At 41.8% G+C, this 24,073-nt stretch overlaps 1 protein-coding gene across 1 annotated transcript; it reads left to right on the forward strand.

Annotated features, from left to right (window-relative positions):
- The first annotated feature begins 4,580 nt into the window (after window positions 1-4,580).
- On the forward strand, window positions 4,581-22,767 carry LOC125879052 (myosin-16-like). The gene is made up of 44 exons (XM_049560650.1): window positions 4,581-4,859; window positions 4,962-5,105; window positions 6,664-6,820; window positions 7,254-7,281; window positions 7,374-7,491; window positions 7,568-7,660; window positions 7,795-7,858; window positions 8,030-8,128; window positions 10,311-10,414; window positions 10,640-10,778; window positions 10,942-11,043; window positions 11,153-11,319; window positions 11,427-11,597; window positions 11,695-11,871; window positions 12,104-12,289; window positions 12,414-12,501; window positions 12,635-12,752; window positions 13,282-13,402; window positions 13,621-13,757; window positions 13,876-13,957; window positions 14,039-14,212; window positions 15,146-15,226; window positions 15,432-15,578; window positions 15,683-15,787; window positions 15,865-15,951; window positions 16,102-16,247; window positions 16,396-16,486; window positions 16,850-16,906; window positions 17,030-17,116; window positions 17,202-17,447; window positions 17,533-17,650; window positions 17,736-17,863; window positions 18,501-18,697; window positions 18,879-19,011; window positions 19,125-19,341; window positions 19,467-19,603; window positions 19,790-19,893; window positions 20,425-20,617; window positions 20,702-20,905; window positions 21,022-21,147; window positions 21,251-21,421; window positions 21,526-21,726; window positions 21,965-22,195; window positions 22,278-22,767. Exons 1-43 carry the CDS (start codon window positions 4,656-4,658, stop codon window positions 22,160-22,162), a joined length of 5,847 nt encoding a protein of 1,948 aa, XP_049416607.1. The 5' UTR covers window positions 4,581-4,655; the 3' UTR covers window positions 22,163-22,195; window positions 22,278-22,767.
- The last annotated feature ends 1,306 nt before the right edge of the window (window positions 22,768-24,073 follow it).

A 24,073-nucleotide genomic window follows, 5' to 3' on the forward strand; every position in this document is an offset into this window, starting at 1 on the left:
TTTACAAGAGAGACCTGGCCGAGGTAGCAGCCAATCAAAACACATTTAAAAATGCAACAAATACAACATATAATACAAAAATCCACAATAAAACAACATCTATCCAAACATAGTGGCCTCTCAAGAGAAAAGGGCACATGTCTCTGTCACCACATTCTTTATGATGCCCTTAAATTCATCAGTAGATACAAGTGTTTCTACTTTTAGATCTTTTTGGAGACTGTTCCATGTCCATGGTGCAGAGTAGGAAAATGCAGTTTTCCCCAGATCTGTTCAAACCCAGGGTACACTGAAAAGCAACCACCTGGGGGAGCGTAGCTGTCACACAGAAGGGTGCAGAGGTAGGCCAGAAGTTTGCCCAAAATTGCATAGATAAAAATACACCACTGCTGTTTTCTGCGAATGGTCAGTGATGTCCAACCTACCAAATCATAAAGAAGGCAGTGATGACTTTGCATTTGTAAAAAAAAACATAGATATGCATGGTACACTGAATTTGCCAAAGTTATAATGTCTGGGTTTTTTTTAAGGTTTACAAATACAGACAATTAGATTCATTTTATTAGGAAATGCAGTAGGATAATAAAGATGTAAGATGGGAAATCAATTATTACAATTAAATGCATTTTGTTTCTATTCTTTATTCTTTATGTGGATCCCCATTAGCTTCCCCAAAGTGGTCACAAAGTGGTTTGACTTTATGATCTATGGATACATTGCTGCTTGTTTTGTTTTTTACCTGTGTCTTGTAAGGTTCTTGAGTGCTCTGAAAGGTGCCTGTAAAGAAAATGCATTATTACAATTATTAAAAATCTGAATCTGCAGCTGTATTTTATGCAACTATCGCTATGAAATAAATGTAGAGGTCTAAAAAGTGCAAAATTAGTTTTTGAGATGTAGTGGAAAAGAAGTTGCATAAAATAATATCACTCAAGTGAAAGTACCTCAAAATTGTTCTTAAGTACAGTACTTGAGTATATGGTCTTATTTACATTCTACCACTGCAAACAACGTCATTAGGGTTTCATCCTTTGGGTGCCATGAACATATCTGTACCAGACTTCAAGGCAACATGTACTGACTAGGAAGAGACACGAAGAGAACACAAAGAAATGCAAAACAACCAAAAAGATACACAAAATGACTGCAGACAGAAAGAAAATGAATAAAAAAAGAAACAAAATTATGACAGAGAGGGAAAAAATAACAACAAAAAGAGACAATTACAGCTAAAAAGAGACATAAAATGAATACAAAAGACACTAAATTACCTCAAAAAGTCACAAAATGATGACAAGGAGGCAAAAAATAACAACAAAAAGCGGCAAAACAACCAAAAAGAGACAGAAAATTATCAAGAAAGACACTAAAAGACCTCAAAGGGCCACACAATTATCATAAAGACAAAATCACTTCAGAATGACAACTAGGAGACACAAAATAACTACATAAGGGGCAAAACAACCAGGTCGTCCCCACAGACAGTTACATCTTAGATGTTGGAGCTTCCAAAAAGCAACAAGATAGAAGACTTTAAATAACAGTTTTTATTTTAAACTGCCTTTATGCACAAAAATATTAATGATGATAATGCAGATGAGACTATCGCCCAAGAATCAAGTTAAAATAATGCATTACTTTATCTCAAATGATATGATACGTTTTAAGAATGTTTGTCAGGATTTTTAAGTGTGGTACAGTCTGATAAAGTCTGAGGGCGAGCTGGGTGGGCAGGGATAATGGCTGGAGGGATTTGGCTCTTTAGCAGCACAGGGGTTAGCTGCATGGCTGCAGTATTAGCTGGTGGAACAATGGACCCTCTCACCAGCCTGTTTACAGGACACAGTAAATCCACATAAGCAGTGAAACGGCTTGCAGGACACCACACACTTCCAGAGGGGAGGCTCACACACACACACACACACACACACACACACGAGAGGCACAGGTGGAAGTAATTTTTTGTTTCAGTCTCTTTTTCCCACCTTTTATCCACAACTGTGCATCTGTCTGAATCCCACTTGTGGCTCTATGTATCACGTATGTGTCAACACGCCACAGGTGGTACAGTAGTATCGCCAGAAACACACACTCCCACACACACACACACACAAATCATTTTATCCCTCAGAAACGGTCATGTACAGCTGTTAGTATGATTATGTGATTATGTGTGTGTCCGTGTGAGACTGTACAGTGTGTGTATGAGTTATTCAAAGGGCCGTTGGGACCCTTGAGACCAACTGAGTGTGTTCATAACTACTTAAATAATTCCAGTCATAGAGACAAACTTAGTTATACCCCTGGGACAGACACACACACACACACACACACACACACACACACACACACACACACACACACATGGATAATGAGGATGAAGTCATTTAATGCGCAGAACAGTTGGAAAATCCCAGCGGGAGGCCAAATGTGTGTTTGTTCTTGCAAAATGATTTACACAGAAAAAGAAAAGATAAAAAAAAGGTAAAAAGACAAACGACATCAGGCTATAAAAGAAAGGAAGATAAAGCTGGACAGTGATTTTATGAAAGGTGGAACAATTTTGCTCCTGAGAATCTGTGTAATGCCAGAAAATCTACAACTAAAACTGTCAGAGATCATTTTAAACTACAATATTGTTGCATAATATGGACTTTTTAATAGAGTCTTGGACTAAGTCAAACCATTAACTCTTCTTAGCCTTACTCTGTGTGTGTGATTAGCATCAGTCTAGATCGCCCTTTAGGAAGCAAGGGGAACAGCTGCTTCAGTTCTGAAAAATGAAACTGAGATTGTGGCGACATTTTGGATACGACCAAGACAGTGATGCTATAAATGGATAACGTTTCCCAGTAGACACAAGAGTTTTCTTTTGTGAATTACTTGGCAAAACTCTTTCATATTTGGCCGAGAATCAAACTGTGCCTCACATGGTCAGATTACTTCAAGGGCCTACTGCCCCCCTGATCTTCATCTACAAAATGTCAATCAAATTAACATGTACTGACCACGAATAGACACAAAATGACTGCAGAGAAAAAGAAAATGATCAAAAATTATACAAATTAACCTAAAAGAGACACAAAATGACACCAAAAAGGGGCAAACACAACTAAATGGAGACACAAAATGACTAGAAAAGACACAAAATTATCTCAGAGACTCACAAGATGATGTAAAGGAGACACGAAATTACTACAAATGGGGTAAAGCAACCAAAAAGAGACACAATATGTCTACAAAAGACACAAAATCACCTCAAAAAGGCTCAAAATGATGACAAGGAGACTGAAAACAACTACAAACAGATTAAAACAACCAGACAGAAACACAAAATGACAAATGAGAAAATGACAAAATGACAAAATTTCCCAGAAGAAACAAAAAAATTACCTCATGGAGATACAAAATGGCAATAAGAAGGCACAAAACAACCAAAAAGGACACAAAATGATCTCAGAGACACTAAATAACCATAAGAAGTGGCAAAACAACCAAAAAGACGTACAATATGACTACAAAAGACTCAAGATTACTCTAAACAAAACACAAAATTACCTCTTAGAGACACAAAATGACCGTAAGGACCACAAAGTAACAACAAAAATTGGCAAAACAACCAAAAACAGAAACAAAATGACTACAAGTGGACACAAAATGGCTAAGAAAGACAGTAAAAAAAACGAAAGTGACACAAAATAATCATAAGGATGGACAAAACGATAGCACAAAATGACTATAAAAGACACAACATTACCCTGAAGAAACTAAAAATGAACTAATAGAGGCACAAAATGACAACAAGGAGGCACAAATCAACCAAAAAGATGCACAAAAGACTACAAAAGACATAAAACTACCCAAAAAAAGACAGAGGAGGAGAGAGGGGGTGGCGCCTTTAACATGTCTGTGCCCAGGGGCCCATTGTTTCATAACTGCCCCATTGTGCCTCAGAAATCTGTCATTGTCCCTATCTACAAGGGACTGTTTTAATATCACATACGACACACACACGTACTCTGCCATATACAGATAAAACAGTGCATCTTGCTGGACAGTCTGATGCGCAGCAGAGTGAACAGTGCTGTAAAAAAAAATATGAGAAAAATGTCCCTCTGTTTCTGTGTGTTCATGGTTTTAATTTAAGATGCCTGACTCATCCCAATCCCCACTGTCCAGGGCCGAGGCACGGTGGGATGAAAATCGAGGTGTGGTAGGGCGGAGATGTGGAGAAGATGGTCTGAGTGATGAGGCGAGGAAAGGAGATGGGTTCAGCCTGAGTGATGGCTTTCCAGGGAAACTCTAAATGGACGGAGGCAGATTGAAGAATTCCCAGATCCCGCGCTGCCAGGCAGATAGGAGGGATGAGACCTCAGGGTGATGGCTGGTTTTAGAGTAGTGACCATATCAGGACGGAGAAGGTCTGATATAAAACAGCATGGCCTCAGCTCACACTCCCATATTCCTCCTGAGCGCACCTCCGCCGCCTGTATTGGTGAGTGTGTCAGATATTTGGTCCTAATGGTCAGTGTTCCTCTTCTCCTTCTCCTTCTTCTTCTTCTTCTTCTTCTATTAACACATTCTGTTTTCTCTCAGCCTGTAGGTGAGTGAGCTTGTCAGTTGGTCGGTGTGCGTCGGTGGCAGCAGCAGCAGCCATGCCATATAAAGGGGAGTGCGGGGACGATGTGGACCCCATGCCCTTCCTGGTTCCCTCAGAGAAGGAGCTCCAGGATGCTATGAGCAAATCATACGACATCAAGCGCTCCTGCTGGGTCAAAGATGAGAAGGAGGCTTTCATTGCCGGGGAGATCCAGTCTGAAGATGGGGACAAACTCACCGTCAAGACCTCCAAGAACACTGTGAGTTATTTTATCTTAAAGGTTTGCATTTATATGACGAGTAATGTTAACAGTCTCACTGATGGTGAAGAGATTGACTAAGTGATTGTTCTTTCTGATCAGACTGTGAGTGTGAGGAAGGATGATGTCCAGCAGATGAACCCTCCAAAGTTCTTCCAAGCCAGCGACATGGCCAACCTCACGTTCCTCAATGAGGCCAGCGTCATGGAAAACCTGCGCAGCCGCTACATCAACATGAGGATCTATGTAAGCCTGTCACAGCATCACAACAACCCTCAAAAACATGTCCACGTGACACCTCGAGGACAGGAGAATATACTTTGTTTTGTGCCCCAGAGAACTGTTACCATATTAATATGATACTGTTAACCAAAAGCTGAATGGGGCAAGTTCAACACCGACTTTACACATGAATATCACTTAATTTGTCATGTGGGGTACAACTCAGCCTGTGAAACAGTTGTATAATGTCTAATATCGTCTACATCTCAAATAAGGGAGAGGAGTTTGAGAGATACAGGCATTTACAGCCCATTGTCATTCTCTCGTCGTCAAATACTGATGCTTTGTTATGGCCCTTGGCTGTTTTTATGTTGAGTCAAAGGTATTTTAATGTAGCATGACGTAATTTATGTCTGTCCGTCACATACTGATGTCACCCGTGATGTATTAACCAGTAGCGTAAGGTAGTCATGACAGGCCCGTGCCAGATTTTGTGTTTAACTAGCATCCTGGCATCTCGTCAAATGTTCAAATAACGACTTTACATTGAACTGCATCAACATATTTATTACCCTGTAGTTATTTCTGTATCATCTGTATATGACAAAAATATCAAAGAAAGTAAGGAGCCAGTTACTTAAGTAGTGATTAGTGTTTTTATATATGCATTTTACTTATAGTTTTTTTATAGTCTATGTAGAATAAACGTATAATTTCGCTATAGATTGTGACTGACTCTGCCTTCTTGTTCCTTTTTGAGGGCATAAATAGCAAATGGCATGACTTTTAGTTTAACTTCTTATGTAATTACAGTTGTATTTTTGAGGAGGCATATTCTTCTTCTAACTCTATACAGGCCTCCCCGACCCCATGGGCCCCAGTGCAGCCGCACTACTTACTTATGCCCCTGGGATTTATATTACATTAAGTACTCATTTTAACCCAAAATATGATGTTTAATCAAACCTAACCAAGTACTTTTGTTGCCCAAACCTAACCGCAACCATCTGATAACTTTAACCATGTGTCATAAGTTTCACCCAGGAGAGAGCTGTGCGTCACATGCAGACATCTAAGGGTGTGTCGCACAGACACGCCAAAAGGTGCTTTCGGTGTTGGTATCACATGCCAAAGGCACGAAACAGCATTGGTATTTGAAGACCTGGGATGAGAACCCTCATGAAATATGTTATTCATTGCATTTGGAAAGTGTGGGATCCAATGTTTTAGAAGTTTCACCCATTTTAAACCCATCTCTTACAATGCTCCCAACTCTATAGAAGTTAATACTAAATCATTGGAATACCCCTTTAAAGGGCAGTAGGACATCAACAGTACAAGTACACAACTAGGCAGACTTAACTTACAACTGTCATAGCATTTTTTCATATTTGGATATAAAATTGTGGACTTATGCTTTAAAAGCAGCTGACTTCTCTCTTTAAATATATCCATAAGATAGGAAAGATAAGGAGGAAAGAGAAGGAAAGGCATGTCAAGGTGCCTATGAACCAGATTTGTTCTCATGTTACTGAGTTTGTTGACCATTTAATCCTCTTTATATGTTCCCTTCCACTTCCAGACCTACTCAGGCCTCTTCTGTGTGACAATCAACCCATACAAGTGGCTGCCCATTTATGGCGCTAAAGTGGCCCAGATATACAAGGGGAAGAAACGCAATGAAGTTCCTCCTCACCTCTTCTCCATCTCTGACAATGCCTACCATGACATGCTGATGGGTGAGGAGAGGGCGATGGCAGGGTGAGGGAGGGGAAACATTTTAATCAGTCATGCTGTAGGTCACTGGTGGGTGAGCAGAGGGAGGTAAAGAGGAGAAGTAAGCATGCAAGTGGTATGCAGTGATTTGGGTTGAGCCCCCGTGAGACGTGTTGCTTGAAAGTCATTATGCTGTTCTTTATGTGGAAAGAGGGAGTGGGGCAGTTGCTGTGTAATCAGTGTGGCGTGTGATGATTTGTTCAGGGAGCAGAAAAATATTTGAAGCCATTATATGGCATCAGGGGAGAGCTGACAGCTGTCTGTGTTGTTGGTAGTGCTGACAGAGAACATCAGCACTCCTCTGATCTGCTCAGAGGGAAATCAGCAATAATTATTCCCATCTCTCTCACACTCTCTCCGTTTCCCTCCCGCTCCCTTTATGTCCCATCGTCGCAGAGCATGAGAACCAGTCTATGCTTATCACGTAAGGACAACATGTTTTATGTCTCCTATAAATATAAGGTGTGGCCAGCATGTGTGGTTAATATTAAATCCTCATTCATTTCTCTCCTCCAGTGGAGAATCTGGTGCTGGCAAGACTGAAAACACCAAGAAGGTTATCCAGTACTTTGCCAATGTTGGAGCCTCTGGGTGCAAAGTCCCCGACTCCAAGGCAAGTGGTCTTTGTGTACATGTATTTACATGATTTTGTGTGCTGCTTTTCTTATCTGTCAGAATCAAGCAATGTTCTCCTTCTTCTCTTCTCTCAGGGCTCTTTGGAGGACCAGATCATTCAGGCTAACCCAGTGCTGGAGGCATTTGGCAATGCCAAGACCATCAGGAACAACAACTCCTCACGCTTTGTAGGGGCAAAACACAGAAATCATCACTGGATATTTTTCTTACATAATTAAATGAAACAATCAATGTCCATGTAATGACAGCAGAATCCTACAATTAGAATATCTGTATGAATCGTATTTCTGTGTCATTTCAGGGAAAGTTCATCCGGATCCACTTTGGGCCAACAGCTAAGCTGGCTGGCGCCGACATTGAGAGCTGTGAGTGGATTTCATTGTCTTGTCTTTTTGGTCAAATACCAAGACTTGTTTTTTCTATGTTTAAAGAAATTAAGATGTCCTCATGTGGAAGCTATTTCAGAAATATAATTAGCATCCTTAATACTATTTGTCTTGTTGTGTCTGTGATGTTTTTTTCCATGTGTGCTTCAGATCTGCTGGAGAAATCAAGAGTGATTTCACAGCAGGCTGCTGAGAGAGGTTACCACATCTTCTACCAACTCCTGTCTGGAAGGAAGCCAGAACTCTTAGGTAAGAAAAGTATAGCCATAATGTTACCACTTAACATTACACTTAGTACAAGAGATATCTGCACTGCTGGAGACACTTTAATATTTTATTCGTAAACACTAAGTGTTGAAAGATGAAAATTTTGCCCAAAGCTTTCTTCATAATGCAATAGTTTCACACATCTGCATGTGCAAAGAAATAAAATTGGTAAAGTGCTATTTAAAATACAAAGTGATTTACAGCCAGGTACACCTGTAACTCAGGGGTTATGTTAAAGTATTGTGGAGTAACTCAACTAATTAAAAACATTAGAATTTAAAAGCAATCTAGGCTACTATATACTTATGTCAGCTGTTAACATGTGAACACCACTTGTTGCAGGTTAATGTGTGAAAAGTAGCTGGCTAAAAGTAATTAATAAATTGTTGGTTAAAAGTACTGAATAAATGGCTGAAATTACATTAAGTAATGGTGTAACTGCTGAAATAGTTATCTGAAAGTAATGAGTAATGTAAGACAGTTTAGTTTTAAGTAATAGATAAACAGTTAGCTAAAAGCAATGAGCAAACAGTTGACGCAGTTAGCTAAAAGTGAAAGATAAACAGTTGGGATCCTTAGCTAAAAGTAAGGGGCTAACAGTCGGAATAGCTAGCTAAAGGTGAAAGATAAACAGTTGGAATAGTTAGCTAAAAGTGAAAGATAAACAGTTGGAATAGTTAGCTAAAAGTAAGGGGCTAACTTTTAAAATAGTTAGCTAAAACTAAAGTAAGGGGCTAACAGTTGAAATCATTAGCTAAAAGTGAAAGATAAACAGTTGGAATACTTAGATAAAAGTAAGGCTATCAGTTGAAATAGTTAGCTTAAAGTAAAGGGCTAACAGTTGGAATAGTTATCTAAAAGTAAGGGGCTAACAGTTGGAATTGCTAGCTAAAAGTAAGGGGCTAACAGTTGGAATAGCGAGCTAAAAGTAAGGGGCTAACAGTTTGAATAGCGAGCTAAAAGTAAGGGGCTAACAGTTGGAATAGCGAGCTAAAAGTAAGGGGCTAACAGTTGGAATTGCTAGCTAAAAGTAAGGGGCTAACAGTTGGAATAGCGAGCTAAAAGTAAGGGGCTAACAGTTGTAATAGTTAGCTAAAAGTAAGGGGTTAGCTGTTGTAACAGTTAGCTAAAAGTAAAGGGCTAACAGTTGTAATAGTTAGCTAAAAGTAAGGGGTTAGCAGTTGTAATAGTTAGCTAAAAGTAAGGAGCTAACAATTGGAATAGTTAGCTAAATGTAATTAATAAACAGTTAAAATAGTTAACAATGAGTAATGGGTAAAACAATTCAATAGCTAAAAATACCAATATAAATGGTTGAAATAATTAGCCAGAAGTAATTGATAAACAGGAAATTGCTAGCTAAAAGTAATGAGTTAACAGATAAAATAGTAAAAAAAACAACAACTGCTGAAATAGTAAGCTACAATTAATGGATAAACAGTTAAAATAGGCCTAGTTAGCTTTATGTAATGAGTAAACAGTTCAAATTTGTTATTTAACTATGGATAATAGGTTAACAGTTGAAATAGTTAACGTTAGCAGTAGCAAATGAATGATTAAAACAATTTGAGCTAAAAAAAAAAAAAAATATGTAAAGAAAATGTTGCATTAACTTGTTAGCTAGAAGTAGTTGATAATAGTTGAAATACCAAAATAGTAAGAGCATGGAGCTTATGCCACTAGTAGTATGAAACATAGTAGTAACTAATAATAGTAATAGTAATAATAATAATAATAATAATAATAATTAACTTTATTTCTATAACACCTTTCATACAAGAAATGCAGCACAATGTGCTTTACAATAAGGGCATTATAAGCACTGAGTGCTTCACATGAAAAAAGACAGAATGGACAGAATGGACTCAACAATTTTCATTTAAAAGTGGCAGTGATTTGAGATCCTATCAGCCGAAATCTCATATAGTATTTCTTCTTTTGAGTTTAATAACATTCAGTTTAAAATCAATCCAAATTAAGACGTTTGGAACATGATTATTGGTGCTGATGAAGGGGTGCTTGGGGACATCTGGCAGGGCTGGGGCAGTATATCAGTCAAAAAAGGTTGGGAACAACTGGTTGAAATGATACTTTATCTGGTATTAAACATCCGGACTTGCTCTCGGGGTAACAAATGACTATTGTCTCATATTATGTCTTCCAGAGGCTCTGCTGCTGAAACCAGACCCCAAACAGTATGTGTGGGTGTGTCAGGGAGTCACTGTGGTGGATAACGTGGATGATGGGGAGGAACTGCTGCTCACTGATGTGAGTTCATAGTTTTTCTGTGGGAGCTGAGTTATTAATGTTGTGCTTTGATTTAAAATCAGTGATAAAGACTGAGATGCAGTACTGTACATCTGTGCATGACCAATGAGAAGTTACATAAATGAGCCTGTTGATGGTGCTATTGCTTCTCTTTGTGTAACTGTTGTGCAGCACTGATCGTCATTCTTCTGTCCTTTCTCTCTCTGTATGCTTGTGTGTCTACAGGAAGCCTTTGATGTCCTGGGCTTCACTTCTGAGGAGAAGATGAGTGTGTACAAGTTGACTGGAGGCATAATGCACTTCGGTAACATGAAGTTCAAACAGAAAGCCAGAGAGGAACAGGCTGATGTGGATTCCACTGAGGGTATATAATGTCCACCTCGCTCTCTTTCTATCTATTTTTCCTTTCATCAGTCCCTACCTCATTTGTGTATACGGCGGTGACACATTTTTTCAGCATGTGTTACGAGACATTGTTGAAATTATATCCTGAATTCCTTGTCTGCTCTTTTCTTCCCTTCCTAAAGTGGCTGACAAAGTCGCCCACCTCATGGCAATCAACGCTGGGGAGCTGCAGAAGGGCATTACACGCCCCAGGGTCAAGGTTGGCAACGAGTTTGTGACCAAAGGTATTGCAAAGACATTATTTAGAGGATTCAAATTATTTTCTTGTAAACAGAGACTATTAAATGAGAGAAGACAATGCACTCGTTACAATATTTTAACTTGAAATGTCAGGTCAGAACCAGGACCAGTGTGTGTACTCCATCGGTGCTCTGGCAAAGGCCATCTATGACCGCATGTTTAAGTGGATGGTACACCGCATCAATAAGACCTTGGACACCAAGATGCAGCGACAGTACTTCATAGGAGTGCTGGACATTGCTGGGTTTGAGATCTTTGAGGTGAGATTTGAATCAATGAATTGGATATGATCATGTCTCCAACATTTGTCAGACAGTCTCTTCTCATACTCTCATCTCTGTGATGTAACTCTGTCTTTCATCTCCAGTTCAACAGCTTTGAGCAGCTGTGCATCAACTTCACTAATGAGAAGCTGCAGCAGTTCTTCAACCACCACATGTTTGTGCTGGAGCAGGAAGAGTACAAGAAGGAGGGCATCGACTGGGTCTTCATTGATTTCGGCTTGGACCTCCAGGCCTGCATCGACCTGCTGGAGAAGGTAAGACACAGTCAGCATAAAGTGCACAAACATGAACATATAAAAAAGTATATATTGAGTACACCATTTTTTTTTCTATTTCTGCCTCCCCCTCTAGCATATGGGGATCTTCTCCATCCTGGAGGAGCAGTGTGTGTTTCCAAAGGCAACAGACGCAACCTTCAAAGCATCTCTGTATGAAAACCACCTGGGCAAGTCCCCCAACTTCCTCAAGCCGAAAGGGGGGAAGAAAGGACCCGAGGTCCACTTTGACCTGGTGCACTATGCCGGCACTGTGAGTACTGGATTGTTGTGGCGATGTTAGTGGCTAGACAAATGCCTCCGTGGGGATTGGAGTAACAAACACATACATGAGCAATTGATATGCAAGTGGTCATTTGGAGGATGAAGTTTTGCTTTAAGTACAATGCCCCAGTGCATACACAGCCACTTATATCTTAGACTGTAAAGCAGGATGTGTAACTGTGTGTACATAGGTCTGTTAATGCTGTTTTTGCCTCTCACAGGTGGGCTACAACATCGCCGGCTGGCTGGAGAAGAACAAAGACCCTCTGAATGAGACGGTGGTGGGACTCTTCCAGAAGTCCTCATTACCGCTGCTGGCTCAGCTCTTCAAAGAGGAGGAGGCCGCTTCAGGATCCAAGAAACAGAAGAAAGGCTCATCCTTTCAAACTGTCTCTAACTTCTACAGGGTAATTCAGCCAGACACACAGGGGGACGCCTACACATGTTGTGTATATAAGAATACTGCCACTCAGCTCTGCAACAACATGCTCACGATCTCATAGGTGTCCATTGATTATTTGTGCACGACAGGAGCAACTGAACAAGCTGATGAGCACCCTGCGAAGCACTGCTCCCCACTTTGTCCGTTGCATTGTGCCCAATGAATACAAGAAACCAGGTCAGTGCGTGAAGAGTGTGTTGACGTCAGAATCTTGAAACCATAGTGTGTCTCACTGTAACAAGAAACGTATTCTTTCTGAGATACTGGTAAAATGTTTGCTGTCCTTGGTTCTCTCTTCTGTGTTGTAAAGGTGTGACAGATAACTTTCTGATCCTGCACCAGTTAGCCTGTAACGGCGTGCTGGAGGGCATCCGCATCTGCAGGAAAGGATTCCCCAACAGACAACAGTACCCAGAGTTCAAACAAAGGTCTGACTCCCATTTTTGTCTATATTTATCTCTTTTATTCCGGGATTTTCCTCCATGTTAATTTAATTACTGTCGATGGGAGCAATCCGTTTAGCCCCCAGGTGAACTACTGGCACATAAGATGTAAACCCACTGATTTGTGGATGTTTGCAAGTTTTCATTGAAGACTACAACAGTTGACATTGGGCGAGAGGCGGGGTTCACCCTGGACAGGTCGCCAGACTATCACAGGGCTGACACATAGAGACAGACAACCATTCACACTCACATTAAGGAAGCTGGAGTACCTGGAAAAAACCCACACTGACACGAGGAGAACATGCAAACTCCGTACAGAAAGGCTCCCCCACCCTGGGTTTGAACCTGGAGCTCTTTTGCTTTTTGGAACCCTATTTACTTGTTCATTATTATTATTGTAGAAAAATTGAGAATGTAAAGAGCACGATGTTAAAATGGATAAAAATCTACATTATAAAAAAATTTAACTACTGTCACATTTCGCCTCTCCAAATGTCTGTGTCTGTTATAGGTACTATATCCTCAACCCCAACGTCATCCCTAAGGGATTCGTTGACAACAAGAAGGCGTCTGAGCTCATCCTCAGTTCAATTGGCCTGGATAATATGGAGTACCGGATTGGCCACACCAAGGTACACCACTGTTATATAATCAGCCATAAAATACATTTAGATTATATCTCTTATTGAACAAATACAAATGTATCAATATTAAAGACTTGAAAACTGAATCACTTTTTGTTTACTGGCTGTTTTGTTTCTTATTGGGTGTAATCTACTTTGAGCTGTGTGTGTTAACAGGTATTCCTCTTGTTCTTTCGTCTATCAAATGTCTGCGTTTCCCTCTCCAGGTGTTTTTCCGCGCGGGCGTCCTGGCAAAGCTGGAGGACATGCGTGACGAGCGGCTGGCGAAGATCATGACCATGCTGCAGGCTCAACTCAGAGGAACTCTGATGAGGATCGAGTTTAAGAAGATGGTGGACAGACGGTCAGTGTGTTTTCCTTTCAGACAACTGCAGCTCAGAGATGGAGCATATTTTGGTCGATTATGTGTCCATATTTACTAAAAGTGTTTCTGCATTCACGTGTGTGTGTGTGTGATACAGAATTGCACTGATGGCCATCCAACGCAACGTGAGGAAGTTCCTTCAGTTACGCTTCTGGGGCTGGTGGAAACTCTACACTAAGGTTACTAGAAACTCTCTTGACAAATGATAAATGATCATCATTATCGTCCTCATCATCATATTTGCTGCCTCGCTCCCTCAGGTGAAGCCCCTGCTGATGGTCGCCCGTCAGGAGGAGATGTTCAAGGAGAAGGAAGAGGAGCTGAGGGTGGCAGTGGAGAGGGTGAAGGAGCTGGAGGGTAAGATCAAAGATCAGGAGGAGAAGATGGTCACTCTGTCACAGGAGAAGAACGACCTCGCCCTGGCGCTGGCTGCAGTAAGTGATGATCAACTGATGTTTGTGTGTAATCTTATTACATTCATATGATATTCACACATTACTGAGACCTTGTAAAGTTCTTGTTGGCTTTTGGCAAATCTTTATATGCAGGAAAACACAAGGTTAAAATACTCCTCCTGGCCTCGAGGCAGTCAAATCAAAGAACGAGTGAATCACTGATGTAAAATCCTCTCCTTCTCTTGTTCGTTTGATATTCTTTGGTGTGAAGTATCACAGAAATCTCTAGCCCCAGTCTGTACCTCTTGTGTATTACTATTACATTCAAGTCACGGCGCTGAGAATCAGCTCCTCTGAAAAGTAAATACAATGTCTGAAAAACCCAGAGGGTCATTCAGCAACACTTACTGCTGCTCTGAAGGTCTTTCCAGAATCCTTAAAGACTCCTCGAACCATGTAGATGAAAAAATATTCTACTAAAAATATCTACAGCACAGTAAAATGATTTAAACTAATTTCTCAAGTTGTGCCACTGTTACCGATCCAAACAAATGGTAGCAGGATATTACATATGTCTGTGCTCAATTTGCATGACGTAAAACACAATTTAAAGTTATGACAGTTATGGCTTAATTTCTCCTCAGCTGAGGGACTTACACAGTTGCATAGAATCCCTTAAAAGGTTTCCTTAGTTAAAGAAAAAAGTTAACTCATTTACTGTATTGAAAGAGATTTTACAGCTGTAAAAGTTTCCATGGAGTTTGCTTGGACTCACACTTGTGACGCCTGTTATCATCTCACAAAGTTGGCTTATAGTTAGATAGTGAAAAAATGGCAGAAGAATAGAAGACAATAAAACCATATTGGTCAACTTTTCTCAAGCCAGAGTTAGTGATGTGTCATTCCTCTGCACCTGTATAGTTATAAACACACACAGAAATACTACATACTCATCTCCTTGTCTTTCCACAGGAGCAGGACACGCTGGGTGATGCTGAGGAGCGCTGCACCCAGCTGATGCACCAAAAGGTCCAGCTGGAGGAGTCAGTGCAGGTAACATGTTATATATGAACCATATATGTGTATATGCACGTCATAAGTGTATTCGCTTCTTTAATTTTTAACACTAGAATTCCTCCTGGGCGTGTATGATGTTGTGTTATTATGGCAACAAACAAGAATCATCTGAAACTGGAGAGTCATATGTCTGGTGAACAGCTGAAAAACTGTCCTGAGTCTAAAATAACAATGGATTTAGGATCTGCGTGAGCGCCTGGAGGAGGAAGAAGGGAACACCGCCTCCCTCCATGGCCAGAGGAGACAGCTGGAGGGGGAGCTGAATGAACTGAAGAGAGATCTGGAGTCACTGGAGTCCACACTGGCCAGGACCGAGAAGGAGAAACAGGTAGAGGAAAGGAGGCTGTGGAGAGAGAGCTGTTGCTTATTTCACTAAATATTATCTGTATCAGTGGACACAAGAAGTTGACTTATGCTCAATGGCATGTTTAGGGTCTGGACTACAAGGTGCGAACTATGACAGGTGACCTGAGCCAGAGGGATGACCAAATCAGCAAACTGCAGAAGGAAAGGAGAGCTCTGGAGGAACTGCAACAGGTAGACAAGCACACGCATTTTATCTACTAATTGAAATACTGGTTTCATACTTGACTAAACTGTTATAATGTTATCAGAAAACTCTGGAGGATCTCCAAACAGAGGAAGACAAAGTCAACCATCTGACCAAGACCAACAGCAAGCTCAACTCCCAAGTGAATGAGGTACGTGACCTGAGAAGTGGTTTGTCTTTTTGACTTATTGAGACTGTGTGCGGCAGGAATAGCAGCAGACCTGCAGCTGAATATACTCAGAATTAGTGCCTAAATCATGTTTGGATTTTTGTGTGTGTATATGTGTGTGTGTGTGTGTAGCTGGAGGACAGCTGGGAGCAGGAGAAGAGGATCAGAGCGGAGGTGGAGAAAGCGAGGAGGAAGGCAGAGGGAGACCTGAAGATGACGATCGAGAACCTGAACGAGATGGAGAACACTAAGATCGACCTCGAAGAAGTCATTAAGAAGTGAGAGACAACAGCCTGCACACACACGCTGAAGCTGACAAGCTCATTAAAGCTCATAAGTATCTTGACGTCCTGATGCATTGCTGCTGTGTGTGTGTGTGTGTGTGTGTGTGTGTGTGTGTGTGTGTGTGTGTGTACGTACACCCAGGAGAGACTTTGAGATCAACAACATGAACTCAAAGCTGGAGGACGAACAGTCTCTCAGCACCATGCTCACCCGCAAGCTTAAAGAGCACCAGGTTTGTGTTTAGAGGTGCAGAAGTCTGCAGGCTTTTACTCCATACATGCTGGTTTCAATTGTATTGATTACATGTCTGTTAATTTAGAATTTTACTGTGTTAAACTCCCAGTGTCGTGAATTTAGTATTTGCAAATCCTATGAGCAGCTTGACATCATGGGTGTTTAGCAGTAGTAAATGTGATGCGCTGAATGTTGCATGAAGTCAGTGGAGGGAGAAATGACTATGAGTGTGTGGAGGATAGATGTGATAGTAGATAAGAAAAAGAGAGAAGCAGTGTGAATATAGGGTTAGGAGGTAGAGGAGAAGGTGAAATGAGGAACTGAAGAAGTAAAGAGGGATGATAAATATTCTGGTTTTCAGAGCCGCATCGAGGAGCTGGAGGAGGAGCTGGAGTCTGAACGAGCCATGAGAGCCAAGGTACAGATTAAACCTCATATATAACTGCAGAATTAAAATTACATATCCATATGATGACAAGTATAAATAGGCAGGCAGGTGGGATATAACTTAGAGATATTAAAGTTGTCTGTTTTCTGAAAGGTGGAGAAGCAGAGGGCAGAGCTATCCCGAGATCTGGAGGACCTCAGTGATAGGCTGGAGGAGGTGGGAGGGGCCACCGTCGCCCAGGTGAGCGTCACTGACAGCTGTCAGTCAATCAAGAGGGAGTAAAATTGGTAAAAATGTTTTACCTATGTCCTTTTAAACCCTTTAGATCGAGCAGAACAGGAAGCGGGAGACGGAGCTGCTGAAGCTGAGGCGGGAGCTGGAGGAATCAGCGCTCCAGTCAGAGGCCACGGCAGCAGCACTGAGGAAGAAGCACTCAGATGCGATGGCAGAGATGGGCGAGCACCTGGAGAACCTGACCAGGCTGAAGGTTAAACTGGAGAAGGACAAACAGAGCATGAAGGCGGAGATTGAAGATCTCAACGCCACAATGGAGGCCATTCAGAAAGCGAAGGTACAGCATCGTTTGGAAAACCGTGTGTATTAATCATATATGAATATAAACTCATCTGTGTGTATTTGGGTGTTCACATGCGCAGATGAACTCTGAGGCCCACGCCCATAAACTGGAGGACAACCTGGCAGAGGCCAACGCTCGCCTGGCTGAGATGGAACACACTCAGACTGAGCTCAACACCGCCAAAATCCATCTGACTGGTAAGAACACACTCACATGCACCGCCACAAACACTATTACTCGAGTTTTCATTATATACTTTATTCCTTTTATGTGTGCATGTAGCGGAGAACAACGATATCAGCAGAGAGTTGGTGGACGTGCAGAGTAAGCTGACGCAGGTGACCAGGCTGAAGGCCTCCCTCACCACACAGATCGACGAGCTCAAGCGACAGGTGGACGAGGAGAGCAAGGTACAAGCATGGCTGGCGCTAGGATTATCTCTCCTGGTTCAAAGGGCAGCTTGACCAATACGTTGGGGTGCAAAGATAGGTTGATTTTGCAAGACTTAAGAGATATATACACTCATCATCCACTTTATTAAGTACACCTGTTCAAGTGCTTGTTAATGCAAATAGCTAATCAGCCAATCACGTGGCAGCAACTCACTGCATTTAGGAATGTAGACACGGTGAAGAGACAAACTGCTGATGTTCAAACTGAGCATCAGAATGAGGGAGAACGGTGATTTAAGTGACCAGTCAGATCACCAGATCTCAGTCCAATAGAGCACCTTTGGGATGTGCTGGAACGGGAGATTCTCATCATGGATGTGCAGCCGACAAATCTGCAGCAACTGTGTGATGTCATCATGTCAATATGGACCAACATCTCTGAGGAATGTTTCCAGCACCTTGTTGAATCTATGACACCAAGAATTAAAAAGGGGGTCCAACCTGGTACTGGCAAGAGGTACCTAATAAAGTGGCTGGAGAGTGTCTACTTTATAAGAATATTCTCCTTTTCTCAATAAAAGTAGTTTTCTTTTTCTTGCCTTTAAAACACCTCCAGTAAACACTACACTGCTAAAGGCTCTCTCCACCTCTGCAGGGCCGTAACACAGCAGTGGTGGGCCTGGCCAACGCCCGCCACGACCTCTCCCTGATGAAAGAGCAGCTGGAGGAGGAGTCAGAAGCCCGCGGGGAGCTACAACGCCTTGTGTCCAAGCTCAATGCGGACGTCACCTCCTGGAGGAGCAAGTATGAGACGGATGCCATCCACCGCACCGAGGAGCTGGAGGAGACGAAGTAGGTCTAATAGAGCTGAAAAATACAGCAACTACATCTGTAAATAAAATACAAAGTTTTAAATATCACCCTTGTGTATAAATAGTGGTTGTAACAACACAACCGAACCAGTCTTGATACTTTTTAATGTAATCCCACGGGTGCTTCTCCCTCTCTTCTTCCTCCACCCACTCTCCGCCAGGCGCAAACTCGCAGCGCGTCTCCAGGAGGCTGAGGAGGCAGCGGAGGCGGCCCAAGCCAGAGCTGCCAGCTTGGATAAGGTCAAGCAGAGGCTGCAGGGAGAGGTGGAGGACCTCACCATAGACCTGGAGAGGGTATGCACACACACAAATGCACTTACTGAAACTTTGATTTGTCTTTGAATCTGCAGATATAATCTAAGATCACAAAAATGAACATTTATTTTCCTTTCTGTCTGTGTGACTAGTCCAACGCGGCGGCAGCAGCTCTGGATAAGAAGCAGCGAGTTTTCGACAAGCTTGCGGCCGAGTGGACCCAGAAGAACGAGGAGCTGCAACTGGAACTGGACAACAGCCAGAAGGAGAGCCGCTCGTACATGACGGAGCTCTACAAGCTGAAGACGGCCTACGAGGAGAGCCAGGATCAGATAGAGGCCGTCCGCAAGGAGAACAAAACCCTCTCAGGTACCTCCTAACAGCTCCAGATAACATGTACAATAGATTATAATGAGGAAAGTTGGTAGTCTTGCCCTGATCCCCAGCATGCACTCATGTTTTCCTGCTTTACAATGTGCCCTCTCTCCCCACAGAGGAGATCAGGGAGTTGGTTGAGCAGCTTGGCGAAGGAGGCCGCAGCGTCCACGAGCTGCAAAAGGCAAAGAAGAAACTGGAAGTGGAGAAGGAGGAGCTGCAGCTGGCTCTGGAGGAGGCCGAAACTTCACTAGAGGTACAGGGAGCTTCTTTTGGCCGAGACAGAACTTGGCATGTGTGAGCTCTGACTGCAGAACAGTTTGAGAGATGATGTAGACGAAGTTTGGAAAAGTAACAGGAGGAAAACAAGAAACTTTTCTGTCCGTCATGTAGTTGTCTATTTTACAGTTGTCAAAATGTGTGTGTGTGTGTGTGTGTTGAGGTGGAGGAAGGTAAGCTGGTCCGTGTGCAGCTGGAACTCGCTCAGGTCAAGGCTGACATCGACCGCAGGATCCACGAGAAGGAGGAGGAGTTTGAAGTCACCAGGTTAGCAAATAGATTCTGTAAGAGCGAGCATAAGTGGATTTAGCAAACGCCAAAATTATAGTACACTTAAAAAATGTCCTATCATCTGCTAGAAAATAAAGTACGAATTAAAAGACACGGTTGTTGTCCTCTGCACATGGCAAATCACATCCATGGTGCTCAAACAGTCTGTATTTTCATGTCCTTTTTTTGATAGTAAATCTCACAGCAAAAGGGTGAAAGAAAATAAACATCCAGTGCAAAGACCCTATGATTTTCATTCAGACTCTTAATTAAACCATTGGTTTATTATGTAACTATAGAAGATTCCTTGGTGAAATCACAAAAGGATTGCATGGATTTTGGAGGCATTAGACCTGCATGAATAAGACAAAAAAATAGAGCACCTGCAGAGGGTCAAATGCATCTCTAACTGCACTGCCAAGCAGAAAGTGTCTTGGTGCTCCTGTGCTATTTGAGTGTATTTAAATAAAGTTATGTGTAAAATTGTCCCCTTTCTATGCAAATATTCCTGTCACTTGTGCCGACTAGAAAGAACCATGCGCGTGCAGTGGAGTCTCTGCAGGCCAGCCTGGAGGCAGAGGCCAAAGGTCGTGCCGAGGCTTTGAGGATGAAGAAGAAGATGGAGGGCGACTTGAACGAGATGGAGATCCAGCTGGAGCACGCCAACCGGAACAACGCAGAGCTGGTCAAAACCCTCAAGAAGCTGCAGCAGCAGATCAAAGTAGGAGTTTTATTTGTAGGAAACCGCTTAGGAAAAACAGTTTGAAAATATGACAGCGTTAATCCTCGTGTGTGTTTCATCCAGGATCTGCAGGTGCAGATGGACGAGGACGCCCGTCAGCACGACGAGCTGAGGGAGAAGTACAGCCTGCAGGAGCGGCGTCTGTGCCTGATGCAGGGAGAGATGGAGGAGCTGAGAGGAGGCCTGGAGGCATCTGAGAGGGCCCGTAAACAGATCGAGCAGGAGCTGGTGGAAATCACGGAGAGGTTCAGTGAGGTCAACATGCAGGTAGGCACTTCCTTACTGACGGAAGGAAACAAACACATGTATTCTTAATTACTGCTCTGACATCTTGATCATTATCATATAATTTTAATAAAAATGTTTAATTTCTCTGGCTCTAGAACCAAAGTCTGACTATCCTGAAGAGAAAACTGGAGGCCGATCTCGCCCGATTGTCCAGCGAGAACGAAGAGCTGATCTCAGAGTTTCGCTCTGCTGATGAGAGAGCCAAGAAGGCTGTGACTGATGTAAGCTGCAGGACTACACAAAAGTTTCAGCCTTAGAAGCATTATGTCTTAATGAAGGTCATTTCAAAATGATTTACACATTCATGCACGTGTCTCCCTCCAGGCGACGCGACTCTGTGAGGAGCTTCGGCAGGAGCAGGACCGCAGCTCCCACCTGGAGAAGATCAAGAAAAATCAGGAGCAGAACATCCGAGACCTCACACTGAGGCTGGAGGAGGCTGAGCAGCAGGCTCTGAAGGCCGGGAAACGGGCCATCCAGAAACTGGAAACCAGGGTGAGGAGCTGTGCTGACAGCAGGCAAAGAGTGACAAAATGGTGACAGATCAGACCACACCTCGCCGAGGCCTCTTATCCACATAGTGTCGATTCCTCCCTCAGATCAAGGAGCTGGAGAATGACCTGGACCAGGAGCAGAAGCGCCACATGGAGACGGTGAAAAACCTCCGTAAGGGAGAGCGTCGACTCAAAGAGCTGATCTTCCAGACGGAGGAGGACCACAAGACCAATCAGCGCATGCAGGAGCTGGTGGAGAAACTCCAGAACAAGCTCAAGTCCTACAAGCGACAGATAGAGGACGCTGTGAGTAGGAGCAGAGACGCTGGATTTAAAGTCTTAGTTTTATCTTTTATCTTAATTCCTTTAAATTGTGTCACTTTTAATTACACTCCTTGAATCCCATTAGAGCCTTGAATATTAAACTCATGTCAATCAAAAAGAGGCACTTTCTTCTAATTCCTCAAAAGCAGACATGTTGGTGAGCGTATTGAAGACATAGTGCGGACATCTTGTAACAAACGTGCTGCCTGTGTCGCTGTAGGAGGAGCAGGCCAACAGCAGCCTGTCTAAATACAGGAAGACCATCCATGAACTGGATGACGCCGAGGAGCGCGCAGAGGTGGCAGAGATGACCCTGAATAAGATGAGGATGAGGAACCGAGCCTCCACCACTAAGGGCTTCACCTCGGTGGAGATCGTCCAGGTCACCAAGCCTAGCAGCGGGGGACAGGAAGGGTAGAAAGGAAAAGAGACGCACACACACCGCTAGCAGGTAAGGAAGATCACTTATGTGAGTGTATCATCTCTGATACACACAGTATTATTCAGCATGTCTTGTCTTTGTGCTCCCACAGAGTGACACACACCCATCCAGCCCTCCAGAGGACGCTTCACTGAGGAAGTACGAGCTCAGGCTCCCCGAGGAAAGTCTTAAAACGGCCCAGAGCTTCTTAGAAAGTCTTAAATAATTAAAACAGTCTTTAACATCACCAATAGTCTTAATCAATGTAGTGTTAGGATTGCTCACTTAACCTGTAGTCGGTTTTAGCTCGCACGCTATGTTTTACTGCCTTGACTGTACTGTGTGTGTCCGCAGGCTTTGAATGTTCACCTGAACGTGTTTCACTGTCAGGTACAGAGCGCTGGTCGTGTCCGACCTTTGCTCTCATGGTTCTGTAAAGTGCCATATTGTTTATTAGTATATGTGTCTGTACCTTGCATGATCTCAGTCAGTGTGTGTCCTCTGGGGAGGGAGGGGTAGGTGAAGCTGTGCTCTCACGTCAACGATAGAGAGCCCACCTACGTGTGTCGCTCTGCATGTGTGTTAAAAGTGTGTGTGTAGTTACTGGCTGCAAAGTCTTAATAAACTACAAGCAAATGAGCAGAAAGTGTGTGGCGTATTCATCAGGCACACATCCTGCAACAATACAGGAAGTGTTTTTGACTCTTCGGTCTTGACCTGTGTACAGATGTGAAGTCAGTGTTCATGTGTTGTTAAAGGATCAGTGTTTAGGATTTAGTGGCATCTAGTGGTGAGGTTGCAGACTAGAGCAAAACTGAACACTCCTCCGCTCACCTCTCCCTTTTCAAGCATGTAGTAGAAACTACGGTGGCCTTCAGGTAACACAAGCATGCATGCATGAATACATGAATTACTGCATCACAAAGTAGTAATTTTAGTGTTTGTTTTACTTTCAAACAAGTAAAAAATTAAGTCTATATTTGTTCCAATATATGTTATTTTGAAGAAGTTACTTAACTGTTCATACTTTAGTGGTATAAAAAGTGATTTAATGTTACTCAATATAACATAATATGCATTTAAGCATTTTCTAAGAGCCAGTGGTATGAATACACATGACAAAAAATGTTTTTTCATGCTTGTATTGAATTCCACTGAATCACTTTTTATACCACTGATGCATAGTGTCCACTGCAGTGAACAGATACATACCCTTAGGTGAAAATGTCCTCTGGAGTGGACAGAAAAGCAGCGCTGAGACAGTATTGGACTTAAATGTACAGTAGCTCTGTGTCACTCTAGATGTGTAAATAGGCAGCTGTGGAGTCATAGGGGTGCCATAAAAAAAGAATAATTCTGTAAAAGATTAAGAAAATAACATAAAAATGAAAAAATAAAATATAAATGGAAAAAATATATAAATATAAATGAAAAAATAAAATATAAATTGATCAAATATAAATGGAAAAAATAGATAAATATAAATGAAAAAAATAAAATAAAAATGTAAAAATGAGAAATATAAAAGATAAATTTAAAAAAATGTTTTTTTTTTAGTTGTTTGCCATTTGATGGTTTACTATATATGCTGCCTAGACTGACTATTTTATATATTATTTATCTTTTATTTTATTTATTATTTTTATGTAATAAAATAATATATTTAATATTTGTTATATTTTTATTTAATTTCTTTTATAATTGAAAACAAAAATAATAAAATGATAATAAAAAATTGCTTAAAAATGTAGAAATAGTAAGAGCAAAGGGATACATATGTAAGTATAAAGAAATGTGGAAATATAAAGAGAAATATTTGTGGAAAAATGAAGACAAAAAAATATAAATTATAAGTATAAATCAGAGTAGGCAGCATTATTTATTTTCACATTTTTTTCTGTAAATATT

The sequence above is a fragment of the Epinephelus fuscoguttatus genome, linkage group LG19, assembly GCF_011397635.1.
Source record: "Epinephelus fuscoguttatus linkage group LG19, E.fuscoguttatus.final_Chr_v1".
In the NCBI taxonomy this organism is placed as follows: Eukaryota; Metazoa; Chordata; class Actinopteri; order Perciformes; family Serranidae; genus Epinephelus; species Epinephelus fuscoguttatus.

Coding starts and splice junctions, on each gene's coding strand:
- LOC125879052 (XM_049560650.1), top strand. CDS start 4,656: ATGCCATATAAAGGGGAGTGCGGGGACGATGTGGACCCCATGCCCTTC. Junction 8,129..10,310: donor AAGGAAGCCAGAACTCTTAG/GTAAGAAAAGTA, acceptor TATGTCTTCCAG/AGGCTCTGCTGCTGAAACCA. Junction 18,698..18,878: donor GAGGAGCTGGAGGAGACGAA/GTAGGTCTAATA, acceptor ACTCTCCGCCAG/GCGCAAACTCGCAGCGCGTC.